Below are 20,562 nucleotides of genomic sequence, written 5' to 3' on the forward strand. Positions count from 1 at the left end.
AGCAGAATAGGAGAAAATTTTTGCAAATTATGCATCCAACAGAGGTATAATAACCAGCATCTACAAGGAACGTAAACTTACAAGAAAAAAACAATCAACCCCATTAAAAAGCAAAGGACATTGGGAGGTCGAGGCAGATGGATCACGAGGTCAGGAGTTCAAGACCAGCCTGTCCAAATGGTGAAACCCAGTCTCTACTAAAAATACAAAACATTAGTCAGGTGTGGTGGCACACGCCTGTAATCCCAGCTACTCAGGAGGCTGAGGGAGGAGAATTGCTCGAACCCAGGAGGCAGAGGTTGCAGTGAGCTGAGATCGCGCCACTGCATTCCAGCCTGGGCGACAGAGCGAGACTCCATCTCAAAAAAAAAAAAAAAAAAAAAAAAAAAGCAAAGGACATGAACACTTTTCAAAAGAAGACATACATGTGGCCAACAATCACATTTTAAAAAGCTCAACATCACTGATTATTAGAGAAAAGCAAATCAAATCAAAACCAAAATGAGATACCATCTCATGCCAATCAGAATGGCTATTACTAAAAAGTCAAAAAATAACAGATGCCGGCAAACTTGCGGAGAAAAAGGAACACTTACACATTGTTGGTGGGAGTGTAAATTAGTTCAATCATTGTAGAAGATAGTGCAGCAATTCCTCAAAGACCTAAAAACAGAAATACCATTTGTCCCAGAAATATCATCCCTGGGCATATACCCAAAGGAATATAAATCATTCTATTATAAAGATACATGCACATGTATGTTCACTGCAGCACTATTCACAATAGTGAATCAATCTAGATTCAATCTAAATGCCCATCAATTACCAACTGGATAAAGAAAATGTGGTACATATATACCATAGAACACTATGCAGCTATAAAATGAATAAGATCATGTCTTTTGCAGGGAAATGGATGGAGCTGGAGACCATTATTCTTAGCAAACTAACGCAGGAACAGAAAATTAAATACCACATGTTATTACTTAAAAGTAGGAGCTAAACAGTGAGAACACATGGACATATAGAGGGAAACAACACACACTGGCAGCTATCACAGGGAGGAGGATGGGAGAAGGAAGATCAGGAAAAATTACTATGGGTACTAGGTTTAATACCTGGGTGAAGAAATAATCTGTACAACAAATCCCCATGACACTTTTAGCTATATAGCAAACCTGTACACATAACTCTGAACTTGAAATAAAAGTGAAAAAAAGTCATACATATGCTTTAAAAATTAAAATATGTTGTAATTAATAAAGTCCAAATAAAGGTCATTGAAAAGTTTGCAGATTTAATCATTTAAACATTTTACCAAAAAAAGTGAATCATGCTATGTAAAATCTCTCATGACCTACTTCTTCAACATTTAACAGTACATCTTGAACACCTTTCCATTAAGTATATATACAATAAAACTTTAGTGATTACATATTCCAAACAATCTGTAAGGACAGATATTGTACATATTAATAATTTATTATTGTGCCTTCAGGTCACTGCCTTCCTCGGAAATGAAAATGATATGAAATCCTAATTTGATTTGTATTGCTTTGATTACTAGTGAGATTCACCATCTGTTCAAACATTTATCAGTCATGTGCATTTCTTCCTTTTGAATTGTTTTGAATTATTAAATGAACCCTTTGCTCATTTATTACTAACTAGTAACAACTTTGTGTGTGTAATAAATATATTAAATAAGCGTCTGCAAAATATCTACAAACAGTCTTCCTGGGTCATTGCTTTCCTGAAACTCTTAATAGTTCTTACTCCAAAATGTTCAAAGCATTTAGGATATATTTTAGTGCCTGGTGTTGAAAGAGAAATACTTTTACTTATTCAAAAAGTTTTTTTATTCCAAAAGACACAGCTGAAACAGTGTTAAGTATTGCTTCTTTTCTCCACTGATTTGAAATTTTACATTTCTGTATACTCAATTCTTAAGTATATTAGAGGTGATTTCTCTATTTCTATTCTGTACTATTAATTAGTTTCTCTGCTCGTTCAACTGTATCACAGATAGTGTAGATACTGCCCTCTCAACCTGCCCAGGGAGAAAGCCCCACCACAATTTGTTTGACCTCCACAGATTTCAAGCTTCACTTGTATCAAGCTAACTGCTTCCAGGAACAGCTACTTGACTCAAGATAGAAAGGTTAGAGTTGGGAGTGTCAGAAAGCATGGCATATTCAAATACCATCTTCTACTAATTTTTGGCAATCTGGATAATTTATAATACCAGATTTCTTAATGTTAAAACAATATGACATTTTTGGAATAAGCTTACAGCAGGAGGCGTCTCCCCAGAACAGACTTTGGGATGTGGATTTGTGTGCAGAAAATTTACTGGAGAGCACTCTCAGAATTTGCACTTCCAGAGGGGTGAAGAAAGCAGGATTGGACAGTGAGATAATTTATAACACAGGGCCTCAGCAGCTCTGGAGTTGGATGGTCCTTTCGAGATGACCCAAATTGATTAAAGTGGCCACATCTTTTTATCCACAATAAGCAGTAATTTAAAGAGAACTGCCCCAAGAAGGGAGTATGACTTTGGAAGAGGTGTTTAGGGTGACTACAATCAGCCTAGTAAGGGGTTTGTCAATTTTATTGATATTTTATAGAAGTAATTTTTGATAGCATTGATCTCTATTTTTTTTCAATTTTCTACTTCACTGATTTCTGCTCTTTGTTATTCCTTCTGTCTACTTGCTTGGACTCAATTTGTATTGTTTTAAAGCTTCTTAAGGTAGAAGCTACTATCATTAATTTCTAGACCTTTCTCCTTTTCCCATATAAACTTTTAAATCTGTAAATTTCCCTCTATAGATTCCTTTATGTATATCCAACAAACATTTATATATTTTGTTTTCTTTTTTACTCAAATCAAATTTTTTTTCTAATTTTTCTTTTCCTTTTTGACGTTGAGTTATTTAGAACTATGTTGTTTATTATCCAAATATTGGGGAATTTGAGGGGTATATTCCTATAGCTCATTTCTAGTTTTAATTCTGTTGTGATCACAGAATATACTTTTGTATGATTTCAGTATTTTAAATGTATTGAGACTTGTTTTATGACCCTGCATATAGTCCCTCTTCATAAATGCCCCATGTGCATTTGAAAAGAATAGGTATTCTATTGTTTTGTGAACTGCTCTTTTATTATTTTTTTTGAGACAGAGTCTCACTCTGTCGCCCAAGATGGAGTGCATTGGCACAATCTTGGCTCACAGCAACCTCTACCTCTTGGGTTCAAGGGATTCTCTTGCCTCAGTCTCCCAAGTAGCTGGGATTACAGGTGTGCACCACTGTCCCCGCATAATTTTTGTATTTTAGTAGAGACAGGGTTTCACCATGTGGACCAGGCTGGTCTTGAACTCCTGACCTCAAATGATTCACCCACATCAGCCTCCCAAAGTGCTGGGATTACAGGCATGAGTCACTGCACCTGGCCTTTGACTGCTCTTTAAATCTTTTACATACTTAACATTTATTCTAACTTCTGGTTCTATCAGTTACTGAAAATGGAATGTTTATGTCTCTAGAAACAATTGTGCATTTGTCTACTCTTTCAATCCTTATCAACTTTGCGTAATGCATTTTGAGGATCTGGTATGAGGCATGTAAGCTAAATGTTTATTAAAATGTATTGACTGACTCATTTATCTATATTAAAAAGTCCTTCTTTTTCCCTGAAATACTTCTAGTTCTCAGGTCTACTTTTCCTGATATTAATATAGACATTATAACTCTCCTTTTCTTTATGCTTGTATAATACATATTTCCCATCCTTTTAATCTATTTAAAATTATCGTTTAATGTTAATATAAAATTAACATTATATTAACATTATAAATCATAATGATTAATAAATCATTAATTATAAAATAATTTAATGTATTAACATTAATAGATGGTTAATTTAGTGTTATTAATATATTACTATAAATATAACACTAATATTAATCTTAATGTTTTATTATTAATCTATTTATGTTAATACATTTACATTAAATTGTTGTATTATATTTAGGGTGGGACAGTACATATGGCTCTTAAACTTTTATCTATTCTGACCATCTGTGCCTTTAAATTGAAATGTTTAGATCATTTTCATTTAATGTAATTTTCAGTATGGTTGGGTTTTAATATACTACCTTGTTATTTCTTTCTTATTAGTCCCATTTGCTTTGATATTTGATTATTTTTGCTTTCTGTTTTTTGTTTCTTATTTCCATTTTATCTGCACTATTATGTCTTTAGTTATATGTCTACTTTATTTTTCAGCAGGTACTCTGTGATTTACAAGAAGAATTATTAGCTTATTACATTCTACTTTCGAATAATATTACACCATTTCAAGAACCCGTTGCAACATTATCCTCTGCTATCTTTTGTGCTATTGTTGTTTCATATTGTATTTCTATGCATGTTATAAGCCACAAAGTGCAATGTCGTTATTTTTCTTTAAAAAAATCAATAATCTTTAAAGAAATATAAAACTGAGAAAAAATTTTGTATTCACATATTTAGCATTTCTGGTGCTTTTCATTCATTTTCATTTTGATCCAAGTTTCCTGCTGATATATAATTTTCCTTCAACCTGAAGAACTTCATTAAACATTTCTAGTAATATATATCTGCTAACAACAAATTATCCTGGCTGGAAAAATAAATTATCTCACCTTACTCTTTTCTTCTGATACAGTGTTCTAGGTTGACTTTTTTTCAAATCTTTCAGCACTTTAAAGATGCCGTTCATTTTTCTATGGCTTGCATTGTTTCTTTTTTTTATTTACTTATTTTTTACTTTAAGTTCTGGGATACATGTGCAGAAAGGGCAGCTTTGTCACATAGGTATACATGTGCCATGGTGGTTTGCTGCATCTATCAACCCATCATCTAGGTTTTCAGCCCCACAAGCATTAGCCATTTGTCCTAATGCTCTCCCTCCCCTTTCCCTCCACTCCCGACAGGCCCCAGTGTGTGATATTCCCCTCTGTGTGTCCATGTCTTCTCACTGTTCAACTCCCACTTATTAGTGAGAACATGCGGTGTTTGGTTTTCTGTTCCTGTGTTAGTTTGCCGAGAATGACAGCTTCCAGCTTCATCCATGTCCCTGCAAAGGACATGAACTCATTCTTTTTTATGGCTGCATAGTATTCCATGGTGTATATGTGCTACATTTTCTTTATCTAGTATATCACTGATGGCATTTGGGTTTGTTCCAAGTCTTTGCTATTGTAAATAGTGCTGCAATAAACATATATGTGCATGTGTCTTTATAGTAGAATGATTTATAATCCTTTGGGTATATACCCAGTAATGGGATTGCTGGGTAATATTCAGTCATTTCTGTCTTTGGTTTACTTTATAATGTGTTCTTTTACTTTTGTTTTTAAGATTTTCTCTTTATCACTAGTTTTCAGTGATTTTACTAAAATATTCCTTCGTGTAGTTTTCTTTGCATTTATTCTGCTTGGAATTCATTGAACTTCTTGACTCTGTGGGTTTGTACTTTTCATAAAATTTGGAAACTGTTTAGCCATTACCATTTAAAATATATTTTATTCCTTCCTTCCCTTTGTTCATTTTGGACTCCATTTAAATGTATGTTAGATTGTTTGACATTGCCCCAGAGGTTACTGAGGCTGTGTTCATTTTTGTTTATATCTTTTGTTATTATCTTATTCATTACTGGTGAACAGAGTTGTTTTCACTCAATTTTCAATTTCCTTTCTAAGCTCACTTATTTGTTATAATAGGATTTCAGCATTTTTTCTTGTATTTTCATTGTAGATAATAATATTGCCTATATGTAATTATATTCTGACTCTTTTCAAATATTTATGACACTTTCCTTAAATTGCAGCACTGCACAGCTAGACTGCCAATAAAACATTACTAGTAGTAGCAACCATTTTTATCATGTTTCTAATTCTAATGCTAACCATTGAAGTGTTTAAACACTGAGTATGATGTTTTCTATAAGTGTTTGAAAATACTCCTTATCAAGTTATAGTAAGAATGGCTTTAGAATTTTATCTATGCTTTTTCTTCATCTATAGAAATAATCTTTTTTCTTTTTACATTTAATATCATGAGTTCATCTTTGCAGTCCTATAACAAATCATACTATTCTCACTCTGACATTATTATTTCTTAATATATTCTTGGATTCATTTTAAATTTCTTTCATTCAGTTCCTAAGTAAAATTAGTCTTCAGCTTTCTACTTTGTTTTGCTTTTTAAAAATTGATGTCAGGGCTACCCATGTCCTGTAACATTTGAGAAACTCTCATCCTTTATTTGTGCTAATTTTTATTTATACAAGTCAGACATAAATATATTCTCCATGTAAAATATTAAAACATGGCATATGTAGTGAATTTGTATTGCTTCAAATTATCTAAGCTGAAACTTCATTTCCCATAATTTTACTTCCTTGGATAGTTACATGTCAGGGTGAACCACAAGAGACATTTGTAATACATTTAGAAAGGAGAGGCGAAGGAGCAGCAATATTGTTTTAGCTTTTGGAGGCTCTCTTCCTTAAGCTTCTCCAACTTCTGTGTCAAGTGCATGGTTAGCTCTGGACTAAAGGTGCCAGCTTCTCCTGCAGAATGCCCCTACCATCAAAATTGTATGGCAGGCAGGGTCACGAGCACCTGACAGATGTTTCAGTCTGTCCTCATGGATTCTAGGTTATCCTTGCAGGTCTCAGCGTGACCTCAGACTCCAAGACCAGACACCAAAGAAATAGTCTTTCATCAACCGTGTAAACAGCTCTCATGTTGTATAAGGTCAAAACTCTATAAAATAAATTATGTGGCTCATATCTGTCTGTGTGTGTAGTCCATGGAATGCAGAAGCAAAAGTTATTTAGTTTATCACCTTTAGACACCTGAAATAAAGATGGGATTTTAGGCAAACATGTGTTTGCTGCTGTATTAGTTTGGGATTCCTAGGTATTTCATATATATGGGGAGCCAGGGCTCCCACAAGAAAATACCACAAACTGGGTAGCTCAAATCACAGAAATTTATTTTCTCACAGTTCTGAAGGTCGAACAGCAAGGTGTTGGCAGGTTGGGTTTTTTCTGAGAACTTTCTTCTTGAATTGCAGATGGCCAAGTTCTCACTCATGCCACTCTGACTGGCGCAAGATGGTATCTCATTGTGGTTTGATTTGCATTTCCCTAATCATCAGTGATGTTGAGCTTTTTTTATATGTTTGTTGGCTGCATGAATGTCTACCATTGAGAAGTGTCTGTTCATGTCCTTTGCCCAGCTTTTAATGGGACTGATTGTTTTATTCTTGTAAATTTGTTTAACTTTCTTATAGATTCTGGATATTAGGCCTTTGTCAGATGGATAGATTGCAAAAATTTTCTACAATTCTGTATGTTGTCTGTTCACTCTAATTTTCTTTTGCTATGTAAAAGCTCTTTAATGAGATTCCATTTGTTAATTTTTGCTTTTGCTGCAATTGCTTTTGGTGTTTTCATCATGAAATCTTTGCCCACGCTGACGTCCTGAGTGTTATTGCCTAGATTTTCTTTCAGGGTTGTTATCGTTTTGGGTTTTACATTTAAATCTTTAATCAATCTTGAGCTAATTTTTGCATATGATGTACAGAGGGGATCCAGTTTCAATTTTCTGCATATAACTAACCAGTTCTCCCAACACCATTTATTAAATAGGGAATACTTTCTCCATTGCTATTGTCAGGTTTGTCGAAGATGAGATGGTTGTAGGTGGGTGGTCTTATTTTATCTTCTCTATTCTGATCTATTGTTCAGTTCTCTATTCTGTTCTGTTGCTCTATGTGTCTGGTTTTGTACCATTGTCACGCTGTTTTGGTTACAGCAACATTATAGTTTGAAGTCAGGTACCATAATGCCTCCAGCTTTGATCTTTATGCTTAGGATTGTCTTGGCTACGTGAGCTCTTTTTGGTTCTATATGTTTTTTAAAATAGTTTCTTTTAATTCTGTGAAGAATGTCAATGGTAGCTTAATGGGAATAGCTTTGTATCTATAGATTACTTTGGGCAGCATGGCCATTTTTACAACATTAATTCTTCCTATCCATGAGCATGGAATGTTTTTCCATTTGTTTGTATCCTCTCTGATTTCCTTGAGCAGAGGTTTGTAGTTCTCCTTGAAGAGGTCCTTCACTTTGCTTGTTAGCTCTATTCTTAGGTACTTCATTCTTTTTGTAGCAATTGTAAATGGGAGTTCATTCAAGATTCGGCTCTTTGCTTGCCTGTTGTTGGTGTATAGGAATGTTAGCAATTTTACACATTGATTTTGTATCCTGAGACTTTGCTGAAGTTGCATATCAGCTTAAGAAACTGTTGGGCTGTACTGAATGGGAAAAAACTGGAAGGATTCCCTTTAAAAATCAGCACAAGACAGGGATGCCCTCTTTCACCACTCCTATTCAACATAGTGTTAGAAGTTCTGGCCTGGACAGTCAAGCAAGAGAAAGAAATAAAGGGTATTCAATTAGGAAAAGAGGAAGTCAAATTGTCCCTGTTTGCACACAACATGATTGTATATTTAGAAAACCCCATCATCTCAGCCCAAAATCTCCTTAAGCTGATAAGTAACTTCAGCAAAGTCTCAGGATACAAAATGAATGTGCAAAATTCACAAGCATTCCTATACACCAATAACAAACAGAGAGCTAAATCATGAGTGAACTCCCATTCACAATGGCTACAAAGAGAATAAAATACCTAGGAATCCAACTTAAAAGGGATGTGAAGGATATCTTCAAGGAGAACTACAAACCACTGCTCAACGAAATAAAAGAGGACACAGACAAATGGAAGAACATTCCATGATCATGGATAGGAAGAATCAATATTGTGAAAACGGCCACACTGCCCAAGGTAATTTATAGATTCAATGTCATCCCCATCAAGCTACCAATGACTTTCTTCATAGAATTGGAAAAAACTACTTTAACGTTCATATGGAACCAAAAAAGAGCCCGCATTGCCAAGTCAATCCTAAGCCAAAAGAACAAAGCTGGAGGCATCATGCTACCTGACTTCAAACTACTACAAGGCTACAGTAACCAAAACAGCACCCTAAGTAAAACTCCATGTTGTTTATCTCTGTAAATAGTTTAGCCATTACTGCTATCCATTAGTCAGAGACATTTTAAATAATTCTAACACTCTTTGGTCCTTTACCTGAGAAAAGCAGGTTAATTAGGACTTTTATTTTTCCAGTGGTCATAGGCACCTTTATTAAAATAAAGGGCCTGTGTTTATTTAAATAGAAGAATTACTAAGGAAGAACCTGGAAAATTATATTGTAATAATTTTGCCAAAACTTTTCAACTATTTCTATATTGATTTAGGGAATTAAGTTAATCAGGTTAGATAATACTAACTCCCAGAACAAATATTGTTCTTTGGGTTAGCAGAGGAAAATCTAATTCCTGATACTGTGATGCATTTCTTTTGATGCTTTGAAGCTATTCAGTAAAATAAGCAAAGCACAGTGTACATAGCATAAAGTGCTTCTTTTATTCTTCTGAGCCACCTTACTCCTCTCTAGCTTATCAAATAATTAACTGGGGTTGGTTTCCCTTTTTTCCATATTTCTCTTTCTTCCTAAGCAAGCATTATGTAAAAAGTTGTGTGGTTATTGATTCATACACTATTTGTGTACTTACTGTGATCTGAGATGTTAAATGATTATATAGTGGTCAGGGTGATGGCAGCAAATTGTTGGCAAACTCATGACCAAAAATAGTAAAAGCACCATTTACAAAGATATGGGCAAAATTAATGGAAACCAACATGGGATGGTGAAGCATCCTTGGGTTAGCAACAGTGGGAAGCCATTAACACCATTTGGCATAAAAAAATATAAGGGAGGAAGCAATTCCTAGAGCAGGGAGTGCTGCCAGACCCTGGAGAGAGTGCTATAGCTAATGGAATGAGAAGATGGCCAAACCTAAGAAATGTAGCTGCTTCTAAACCACCGACAGTAGGAAGATGACAGGGAATAAATCCTCTAACCACTTCCTTCCAGCCCCCTGAACTCCAGTTGGTACTTCCTATTGGCTGAAACCAACCCAATGCCAAAAGCTCCTGATTAATGACTGTGAAGGTCATTGTCCAGGGGCACAGAATGGATCTGGCACAGATTATATGATTATTTGTATGTCAATCATTGGTACTAACTTTTTATGCAGATTAATTGAAAACTTTTGGGAGTGGAATATACTACACAATACAAGAGTACCTGGAAGATAGTAAATGTTTGTAAAATGCTTGCTGAATAAATAAAACTTAGACTGGACTGTAAGCATTATATACTTAGGTTTCTGAGATCAAGTCTAGAATAGATTCTTACTTAAACTATTGGCAGTGTAGGCAATATCTACTACATCAGGCGCTCGGTGAAGGATTATCAACTAAAAAGGTGGCTGGATAAATACATGGGTGTATAGATAATCAGATGAAAGTATAGATAACTTATAACATTTTATATACTTTGGGAAACTTGAATAATCTAGTCCAACTGTTTCATTTTGTAGGTAAAAAATGGAATTTCAAGTTGATTAAAAACACAATATTGCAGAGTTAGAACCAAAAAAAAAAATCTTATGACTCTAGCCTCTTCTAACTAAATATGCTACCTCTAATTTACAGTTTGCAATTTGTTTCATTCAAATAAATTCAAGAGATCCCTTGTATAACATTGTGAATACAGTTAATAACAATATATTATGTTCTTTTAAAATGTCAAGAAAATAGATTTTAAGTGTTCTCGCCACAAAAAAATGATAATTATGTGAGGTAATACATATGTTAACTTGATTTAGCCATTCCACAATATATATATAATTTAAAACATCATGTTGTATATGATAAATATCGACAATTTTGTTAGTTAAAATAAAATGTTTTAAAAGTTGTTCCATTCAAATCAAAGTCAGTTACTGATGATGATGATGAGAGACAGAGAGAGAGAGAGAGGAAAAGCACAAGTATCAGCTCACTTAGCATGATCCATGATTTGTGAAACATGCTTGCCATACTACTGAAAGAATGCTGAGGAGTCTACTTGTTTCTGTGTGACCTAAGTGCACAATGAACTTGCATCCACAGAAAGTATTTGAGAATGTAGGTCTCTAGAAATAATAGCACTTTAAAAGTTGTCACTAATCAATCCAAATATATATATATACACATATAAACATATACATACCTAATAATCATTATTCAACTAAAACTTCATCTTACTTTTTATGAAAGTACAACAAAAATAAGCTTAATCAATGCCAAATATAAAAGTAAATTTCTTTGTCATCTCCCCAAATATAATTACCACCTTCCATTTTGGAAACCTTTAATGAATTCTGATTGATGGGCTGGGTGTGGTGGCTCACACCTGTAATTCCAGCACTTTGGGAGGCTGAAGCCAGTGGATCACTTGAGGTCAGGAGTTCGAGACCAGCCTGGCCAACATGGTGAAACCCTGTCTCTGCTAAAAATACAAAAATTAGCTGGGTATGGTGGTGCAGACCTGTAATACCAGCTACTTGGGAGGCTGAGGCAAGAGAATCGCCTGAACCTGGGAAGTGGAGGTTGCAGTGAGCCGAGATGGGGCCATTGCACTCCAGCCTGGGCCACAGAGTGAAACTCTATCTCAAAAAAAAAAGAATTCTGATTGATGAAACACAAATTATTAATTTCACATCTGTAATTAATATTAATGTTTTAGGTCCATACTCACATGAAGAACTGTGCCTTAAAAAAATTAAAACCTTTCTTAATAATACTAGGTTTAAATTTGCCAATCTTCCACATATGCTACAAAGATTTTAGTCTATCAAGATGTTTATTGTATATATTTCATTTTTTGTTTATTTAAACATTCAAAAATTTAGATGTAAACATTGTTTAGCAGCATTACTTTTTCAGTGTCTTGGATGCAAAACATAAACTGACTTTTATGACTTTAAATATATTATCTGTATAATATTTTAAAATTTTGCTTTTGAAGCCAGGAGCTGTATTGGAAATACCACCTACATTTATTTTTTAAATGTACTGAAGAATAGCACTTTTGAAACCTGTAATCCGTATTTAAGTGAAATGCCTTTGTAACCAATCTTTGAAGTCCAAACGTGTCAATCCACTAAAATGCAGTTTGTTGCAGTTCAGAAGTGTGGGGAGCTGGTGGCAGGATGTAAATCCTTCCCAGACTGATGTGGCTTTTCACCACATAGTGGCGCCTGTTCTCTCTGGCCTAAATAGGGGTAAGGCATTTCTGGGTCCTGTAGAGAGCACAGCCGACTCTCCAGGTGAGTGTCCACTTAGTGGGCCTATCCGGGAAGTTTGGCTAGGAATATACTGGGACTTTGGGAGCCATCACCCGCCTCCCAGCTTCCCAGCACTGGTGACTTGTTAATTCCTGCGCGTCCGGGTTCTCCCCTGGCACAGGACTAGAACTCCACTCTGTCCCCCACCACCCTGCAGCAGGGGTAGCTGGGGAGGGGAGATTGGCTGTTGGGCAGAGGAAAGCAACCCATTAGATCCAATTTCTCTCCTTTTTTTGTGTATATTTTTACTATCAAAGTTAGTTGTGATCATGAACTCGATAAACTTGAATCAGGAATATGTCTGCACAACTACCTGTAATGCGTCTCTGTAATTAAAGTACTTTCAGAATCAATTAGTGTGAGGTGGAAGTTCATGAACCCAAATGCCCAATATAACACCAGATACACTAGGTTGGTGTAAAGATGCCATCTTCTGTTCTTTAATATACCAATTGGAAAAGCAGAGAGAAACAGGTGTCCGTCCTAGATTACAGCCGGAGACTTCTCAGCAGGCCTCCTTCCTCGCAGAGAGCGGCTTTGGAATGGGAGTGGGCTGGGAGGAGGCAGAGGAGGCCGGGAAGCACAAATTCATGGCTCCCCAGCCTGAGCGTGCCCGCGCGTTTCTGTGCTGAGTGACTCTAGGGGCCCAAGTTCTGTCCGGACCGGGGAGCGCGGTTGGGTAAGGACAAGGCAATTCACTTCGCCAGCGGCTTTAGTGTCGCGGTCCCGAAACCGCGGAGCCTGACAGCTAAGCGGTCCAGCGCTAGGGGGCGACCAGCCCACGAAGCGGGGACTCGAGGAGGGACCGAGGGACGCGGGACGGCGGCTACTCTGCCGCGCTCTGCCCTTACCTCCAGGTAGTACAAGTCCACAGTGGTGATCTGCGAGTCCAGGAAATCTTCATAGGTGTTGAATTGAGTGACAATATTGTCCAAGGCCTTCAGCCCCTCTTCCTGATCCATGGCGGTATCCTCGGCCGAAGCTTCCCTAGCAACGGAAGCAGGAGGGCAGGATCAGGAGGCTCCACCCACTTCGTTCCTGCCAATCAGTTGAAGCCGGTGTGAGCTTTGAACGTTAATCCCACCCCCCGGCGGTTTGTTGCAGAGTTTCTGGCTTCTGCCTCACTCCTGGAAAACTTTCTGGAATTACCCACTCCAAGTTCAGGTCGGATACCCATCCACCGACTCAGGCTTCGCTGAACTGTTGAGCAACCAGAGAGGTGCAAACTGCAATCCAAAGTTAAAAAGTATGACACTGCCTAGATACTTAGACAAAATATTAGGAATCAGCTCCCAATTGCATTCTAAAACAATGTTATGCAAGACAAAAATACCGAGACATTTTGCAAAAAGAGTATCTCAAAAACAAGTATATCAAAATGGTGTTGTGACAAGGACAATAATAAAATAATGATTTTGTTAAATTATTTTTAAAGTTATAACAAAGGTAAATTATTGCTAATGTTTGTGTACAAGAAGCAATTCATGAAATTCCCAAAGGAAAGAAACTCAATCAAAAAAAGTCTTTGCAGACCTTTTTTGGCACCATGTTCTTTCACTTATTTTACTATTTTAGCACAGTGAAAATTTTGCTGTGTTGAAGCTGTCCTTTTTAAAGAATAAAATGTCTGTGAAATCTTATTAAATAATGTCTTTTACTAAAGATTTTTTGTTTTCTTCAGAACAGTATTGTGTTTTTAAAATATGAATTTAAAGTAATCCAACATAGCAGCTGGCAAAATATGTTCAGAACCAATTTTTGGATTTTAATATTTTACAAACCATCCTTGGGAATTAGCATATAATACAATGCTAAGCCTTTAATTGTTGCTCTCTAAGTACGTTTCTAATTCATCTTGAAGATTTTCACAGATTTGCTAACAAAATTTTAATGAAAACATCCGTAAGATACTTCATTTCAGTTAGCTTTCCTAATTTAAAAAGTTCATCTTAAAAATTAGGATGTCATGAATTGCAAATTTTAAGTGATATAGACACAATATTTAGGGTGCTACTGACTTGTTTTTTTTGTTTAATGAATGTATTCTGACATGTTTTTAAAGATATTTTGGGCCTTATTTTTGAATGCAATTTAATTATTGAATTTGGAAAAACAAAAAGGAGATAAAACCTTGGACACTGGTAACCCATCAAAAGTAATAATAGGCCAGGTATAGTGACTCCCAGCACTTAGGGAGGCCGACGTGGGTGGATCACGAGGTCAGGAGTTCAAGACCAGATTGGCCAACATGGTGAAATTCTGTCTCTACTACAATTACAAAAATTAGCTAGGCGTGATGGTGGGCGCCTGTAATCCCAGCTACTCAGGAAGCTGAGGCAGAAGAATCCTCCTATATCAAGATTTCATCACTTTTAAGAAACAGTAAATCATCTAGAGAATGTCTGGGTTTATTAAACTAGAGCACTTTAATGAAAAGGACCTATATGTTAGTAAAATGTGAGGTCATGGTTTGGCTATATATTGTTCTATTATGATCAATTGTGATTGTGCATTTTTTAGAGAAACCTCATTAAATTTGCCATTTGGTCAACATCTCTTTGATGAAGTAATCTCTACAGCATCTAAATTTAAACAATCATGAAATTATTTTCAGTCAATGAGTCTAGAAATGTCTTCTAACTCAAAACACTGAGGCTGATTTTCAGCAAATCAGCTTCTCTATTAATATTGAGAAAATTCATAAACTTATCCTTGTTCCTCGCAGTAAGGCTAGAATTAATAGTGAGTATAACTCAATTGTCCTTTTCTAAACTTTCAATTTAACTTCAGAACCACTTTCAGACCTGTGCCTGAGAAATGAAAGGGTGGCAACAAAGAGATTAGTAAGTTTCAGCAAGCTTCTCTTTTCATTGCAAGGCTTTTGTTATGATCAAGAAATACTTTATTTTGGATAACATGCATTCCTACTTCAAGTCCAAGATTTTTAAAGACTGAAACCTGGAATTTAGCACGAATCCAAAAATTCCATTCTTTGCAAAAGGACAAAGAAGGATTATGTATATTCATAATAAAACTCCAAGATGTAAGAAAGAGGAAACATATGTTATGTAAGAATAACAAAATATATGCCAGATTTAAGGTACTTACTTGGTGGAAGTATATAAAAAAGTTTCAAATTAAGCTCTATACTTTCATATTCCAAAATATTTGGCAATATACTATGATAGCTGAGACAGTGAAAGGAAAACATACTTTGTTGACATGATAGGACGGGAATGTTTCGCTTATTATGTTAATAAGAACTTGAGGCTCTATTAAGATGTTCTATTAATATGTTATCATATTGTAGGAAAAAAAACATATACTTACTCTAATAGGACAAGAGATTTGTGTCTGGTGTTGCCCAACTGCTTGTTAACTATGACTGCATATGAGGGCTATTGCTTAATCATCAGCCAAGGAGAGCTTTTTTGCACTTAGTAACAATGGTGACACTAAAATTTACTTGAGCTATTTCTTGTGATGAGATCACTGGACTTCCTCACACTCTCAGTTATTCTAGGATGCTGGAATTCTGGTTCCACTGCTTCTCTGTCCTGGAGACACAATGTGTTCATGTGTCATAATCCAGGAGTTTGCTCCTGCCTTGTCACTCACAGTATAAAAGGAAAATTTCAGAAGAGAGAAATACAAGTATAAGATGGAATTTCTCCCAGGAATGGGGTTGACAGATGTCTGCAGCTAATAAAGATTGAAAACTACTACTCTGCTATGGCATAGATGATGGATATGATAACCACAACCACCACTTTGGAACAGAGAAAAACTTGGGCTCTCTGTGGCTCTATAAGGCATTACCAAAAGCCTCACTGAAAATTCCCTCAAGCTTTTTGGCTACATGGAAATCAGCCTCTACCCTAAAACTCCACTCCCCCTGAGTGGGCAAACAATCAGAATATAGCACATGTGAATAGATGGCCACCACAATAAATGTGGAGCTGCCAGTTGCAAGGAGGTGTCCAGCATTGCCCTACAATCTATGTTATCTTTTTCTTCAATTCACTCTTACCTTCTACTATGGCTTTTTCCACTTTCTCCTCTCTCCTTAATCTTATATCACCCTTTCTCAAGGCAGATAAACTTAACTCTTATACCCAAAAGAAGTAAGTTATCACAATAGATTTCCCGCAGTCAAATGCTGTATACAAGCTTATTCACATTCATATCAACGTTTTACTTCTTCCATTGTGTAAAGGAAGAGATTTACCTCCTCCCATACCTTCACTACACAGGTTCAATCTCCTTCTGTCTTCTCAGGGTTTCTCATTTTAATCATTCCCTCTCTTTTTTGTTGTTAATTTATCTCTCCTCTCCCTCCCCACCCCAGCTCCTTTCCCATTTTAAAAATAAGCAAATGATCCAAAAACCACCCTCACCTGCACAGACAACATTAGCTATAGGCTTTCCTGCCCTTTACAGCAAAGCTTTTGGAAAGAGCTGTCTACAGTCACTGTCTCCATTTCCTTACCTTCCACTTTATGCCCAACATATTCCAGTCTGTTTTTATGCACTGCTCCGCGATTTTCACCAAAGTCAATTATAACATCTTTGCCATTATGCCCAACAGACATTTTCTCTGTCCTCATACTGCTTGACATTTAGCAGCATTTGACCCTGTGATCACTCCCTTCTCTTTGAAATTCTCTCTCTTAGCTTCTGTCACATTACTTTGCACTGAGGTTTGTTGGTTGGTTGGTTGGTTGGTTGGTTGGTTGGTTGGTTGGTTGGTTTTCCATTAGCTGTTTCTTCTCAGTTCTCTTTGCTAGCTCCTTTTCTCCTCACCTAGCTTTTAAAAGTTGGAGAGTCTCAGGTTTCTCTCTTAGACCCTTTGCTGACTCTACACTTTTGTTACTTGGAGCTCTCACCCACACTCATTGCTCTACTTACTGCCTTACATGCATATGGTTCCTCTATCTATATAATTAGCCAGGTCAGTCTTCCAATCACAGATCTAACTGCCCAGCAGATGCCATTTGGATGTATAACATGTATAAATGAAAATTTTCCTCTTTTTGTGTCTTCTAATCTTGTTCCTCCTCCAGTGTTCCCTCTTTCAACACACAGGTTCCTCTCCTCTCAGTTGTTCATGTGAGAAACATGGAAGACAGTCTTGAACCTTACTTCTCCATCACCCCTGAAATGTAAGGCCTGTTATTTCCATCTCTCAAATACTTCTCTTGAAGGCCTAAATTTCTCTCCAACCTAATTGACATTGGTTCCTTGCCTAAGCCAAAGTCTGGCACCTAAACTCCAAGAATATAATCTTTTCTGGTTTCCCTATACTCTTCTGGCCCCTTTCCATTCAACTCTTCAAAATGTAGTTAGTGTTTGTTTAAAAACACGGATCTCACCAGGCCTCTTTTAAAAACCTTCATTGGTTCCCCATTACCCTTAGGATAAAATAAAATTTTGTTTTGTCTTTTTGACATGGCGTATAAGTCATCCCACATCCTGACCTTCATCTGATACCCTCTACTGCACACGCTACATGTTCCAGCCACACCAGACTTTTTTCAGTTTTGAAAGGAGCCTCCACTTCTTTTGCGGCTGGGTCTCAAATATGCTGTTCCCGCTGTCTAGGACATTCTTTCACAGTACACACTTTTTCCATTTACCTATTAGCTCCCTATTATAGATCTCAGTATAGAGATCGAGATACAGTAGTCTTCTATGTTCCTAGAGCACTTTCTAAAGCACTTATCATTTGTTGCAATATCTTGATTATTATAAAGTATTTGACAAATGTCTATACTGCTTATTAGAATCTATGCACATAAAGGCAAAGACTATGTCAACCCTCTTCACCACTATATCCTCAGCATCTAACATAGTACCTGGAACATAATGATCCCTCAAAAGTATTTGCTAAATAAAATACTTTTTTCTATATATTTCAGTCATTCATTTTGGAAACAAGGTGAAAGGCATGATAATCCATATGAGGGGTATCAAGAAAAACAACCTAATTTTAGCACCTACATTTTAGAAAGGCACTTAGCAAAACCAATGTAATAAGAGCACAAGTCAGAATTCTTTTTGATAAACAGATATTTTGAAGCACTATGCAAATTCAGATGAGTGAAAAATTACTTCCAACTGGAAGTTGTCATGAAAATGTGATGACATGGCCTTTATGCGGAATATGAAGTACTGAGATGGGGAGCTGGGACTCTGAATAAATGTCCATGTGACTGAATCTCATGTGCTAAAGTTTCAAGGTGAGAAAACGAGAGGTATGTTCAGGGAAGGGTGATGAGGGAAATTTATTTAGAGTGCAGGATATATGCAAGAGGGCAGAAAAATGGAAGGGCAAGTTAGAAGTAGACCACGCTGTGGTCTGTCTATTTAAGAAGCTTTAACCATACCCTCCTAGCAAAAGAGAGCCGAAAGAAGTGTTTGCAAAGACGTGATCATCAGAACTACAGTTTTAAAGATTATTCTGACAGCAGTAAATGACTGGAGGAGGTAGGAAGACATCTTAGGTCAGGAGACAGAAGAAAAGGGGAGGTTGAAATTAGGAGTAGCTGCAGGGGAGATGTACTTAAGAAACCTTTGGGGAAAGAATTTTACAGCCGGAGAATGATTTCAAGTTTATTGCACACTTTTTACCCTGAAGCAAAAGTCAGAAGATTTTCATTTTAGACCGAACTTTTACCTGCTCAAAATAAGAAATACAATGACATGGTTGGTTTTTAATGAAACCTTTCTGGTACATAATAAACTCAAATAATGAGGCACTGACTTGAGGATAAAAAAGAAATTCAGATAAAACCTTAGGAGAAAATAAAAGGAGACATCGTTGAAACCCCAGAGATGAGGTGGAAATAGGCTGCCTCTCTGAGAAATATATTCAGTTCTTCTAAAATACGTGATAATCTCTATAGAATTCCTAAGAGCTTGATCTATTCTAAACCAACATCTTCTTTCTAGCTTCTGAGTACAATATCAAAGCTCATCAGGTACTCAAGATTTCTGCAGCCATGGTAATAATACAACTCCAGTCACAACTAAGCAGATACAGAAAGGGAAAAAAAATCACTAGACTTTCTAAGAGAAGCATTAAAGGAAGTGGTGCCGATTCCATTAAGAGCTAATTCAACTCATGCTCAGCTCTACTTCTCTAGGATATCAAATATTCTTTGGCTACAGATTCATTAATCACAATAAAAATGTTTTGATCCATCTTTCCTACTCACTCTCACTTACTGAAGCAAAAGTAAAACTTATTTACCTCAGTAATCAGTAATGTAAATTACCTCATTAAGGTAAAGTCACCAAAGAGTCAGGAACTATGCTAGGCTTTGAGAGTGCAACCAAAAAATAACACCTTATTCTTTAAATCTTCAAGGATATTATCATTTAGGGAAGACAGAAGGAGGACCTGAACTGGTAGTTGGCTGAATGAAGGAAAGGACGAAGATGAACTAAGCAAACTGGAGATATAAATATGTAAACAAGTGAGAAAAATTAAAATTTACAGGAGCTATGATAACATGTATGTATGTACAGAGTGTACAGCTGGGGTATCCAATCTTTGGGCTTCCCTGGGCCACATTGGAAGAAGAATTATCTTGGGCCACACATAAAATACACTAACACTAACAATGGCTGATGAGCTAAAAAAAAAAAAAAAAACGCAAAAAAAAAAATCTTACATTGTTTTAAGAAAGCTTATGAATGAATGTGTATCGGAGTGCATTTAAAGCCATCCTGGGCTGCACATGGCACACGGGCTGCAAGTTTGACAAGCTTGGTGTACAGAGTGGAAAATGCATGAGAAAAAAATTGATTCTATACCATAGAATGCAAGAATGATGTGTTTTAAGAAATCAATAGGAAATAATTTTGTATTCTGGAAAACAATGAGTTAGGACTGTATGGCCTCTGATGGCACATCTAGCTTCAAAATTCTGTGATAATATTCTAACTTAAAACTTTCAACAAGTGTTCAGATTTAGCCTACAGGAAATCACTCAGAAGAGAGGAAAACAGTGGAATTTTGTCATATCGTGCACTTTGCTGGAAGAAAGCACAGGATTTTACTAAATTAATTCACGACCACAAGTCTCAACATACTTGGCAATACCAACACACTGTCTGAGTGGTTTATTTTCTTTTTCTTAATCTATTTTACATATTTTTTCCTATTCAAAATTGTCATCTTCCTTCGGTCTTACTCCTCAT

General features: G+C 36.2%; 1 protein-coding gene across 1 annotated transcript in view; it reads right to left on the minus strand.

The window, feature by feature from the left end:
• CFAP299 (cilia and flagella associated protein 299) overlaps positions 1-20,562 on the minus strand; it is a 701,860-nt gene that overhangs the window by 639,319 nt on the left and 41,979 nt on the right. Inside the window, exon 4 of the mRNA XM_032149141.2 lies at positions 13,209-13,395. Coding sequence (XP_032005032.1) covers positions 13,209-13,319 — 111 coding nt within the window. The 5' untranslated portion in view covers positions 13,320-13,395. The remainder of the gene's footprint in view (positions 1-13,208; positions 13,396-20,562) is intronic.

This window comes from Hylobates moloch, unplaced genomic scaffold (assembly GCF_009828535.3).
Source record: "Hylobates moloch isolate HMO894 unplaced genomic scaffold, HMol_V3 SCAFFOLD_2, whole genome shotgun sequence".
NCBI lineage: Eukaryota > Metazoa > Chordata > Mammalia > Primates > Hylobatidae > Hylobates > Hylobates moloch.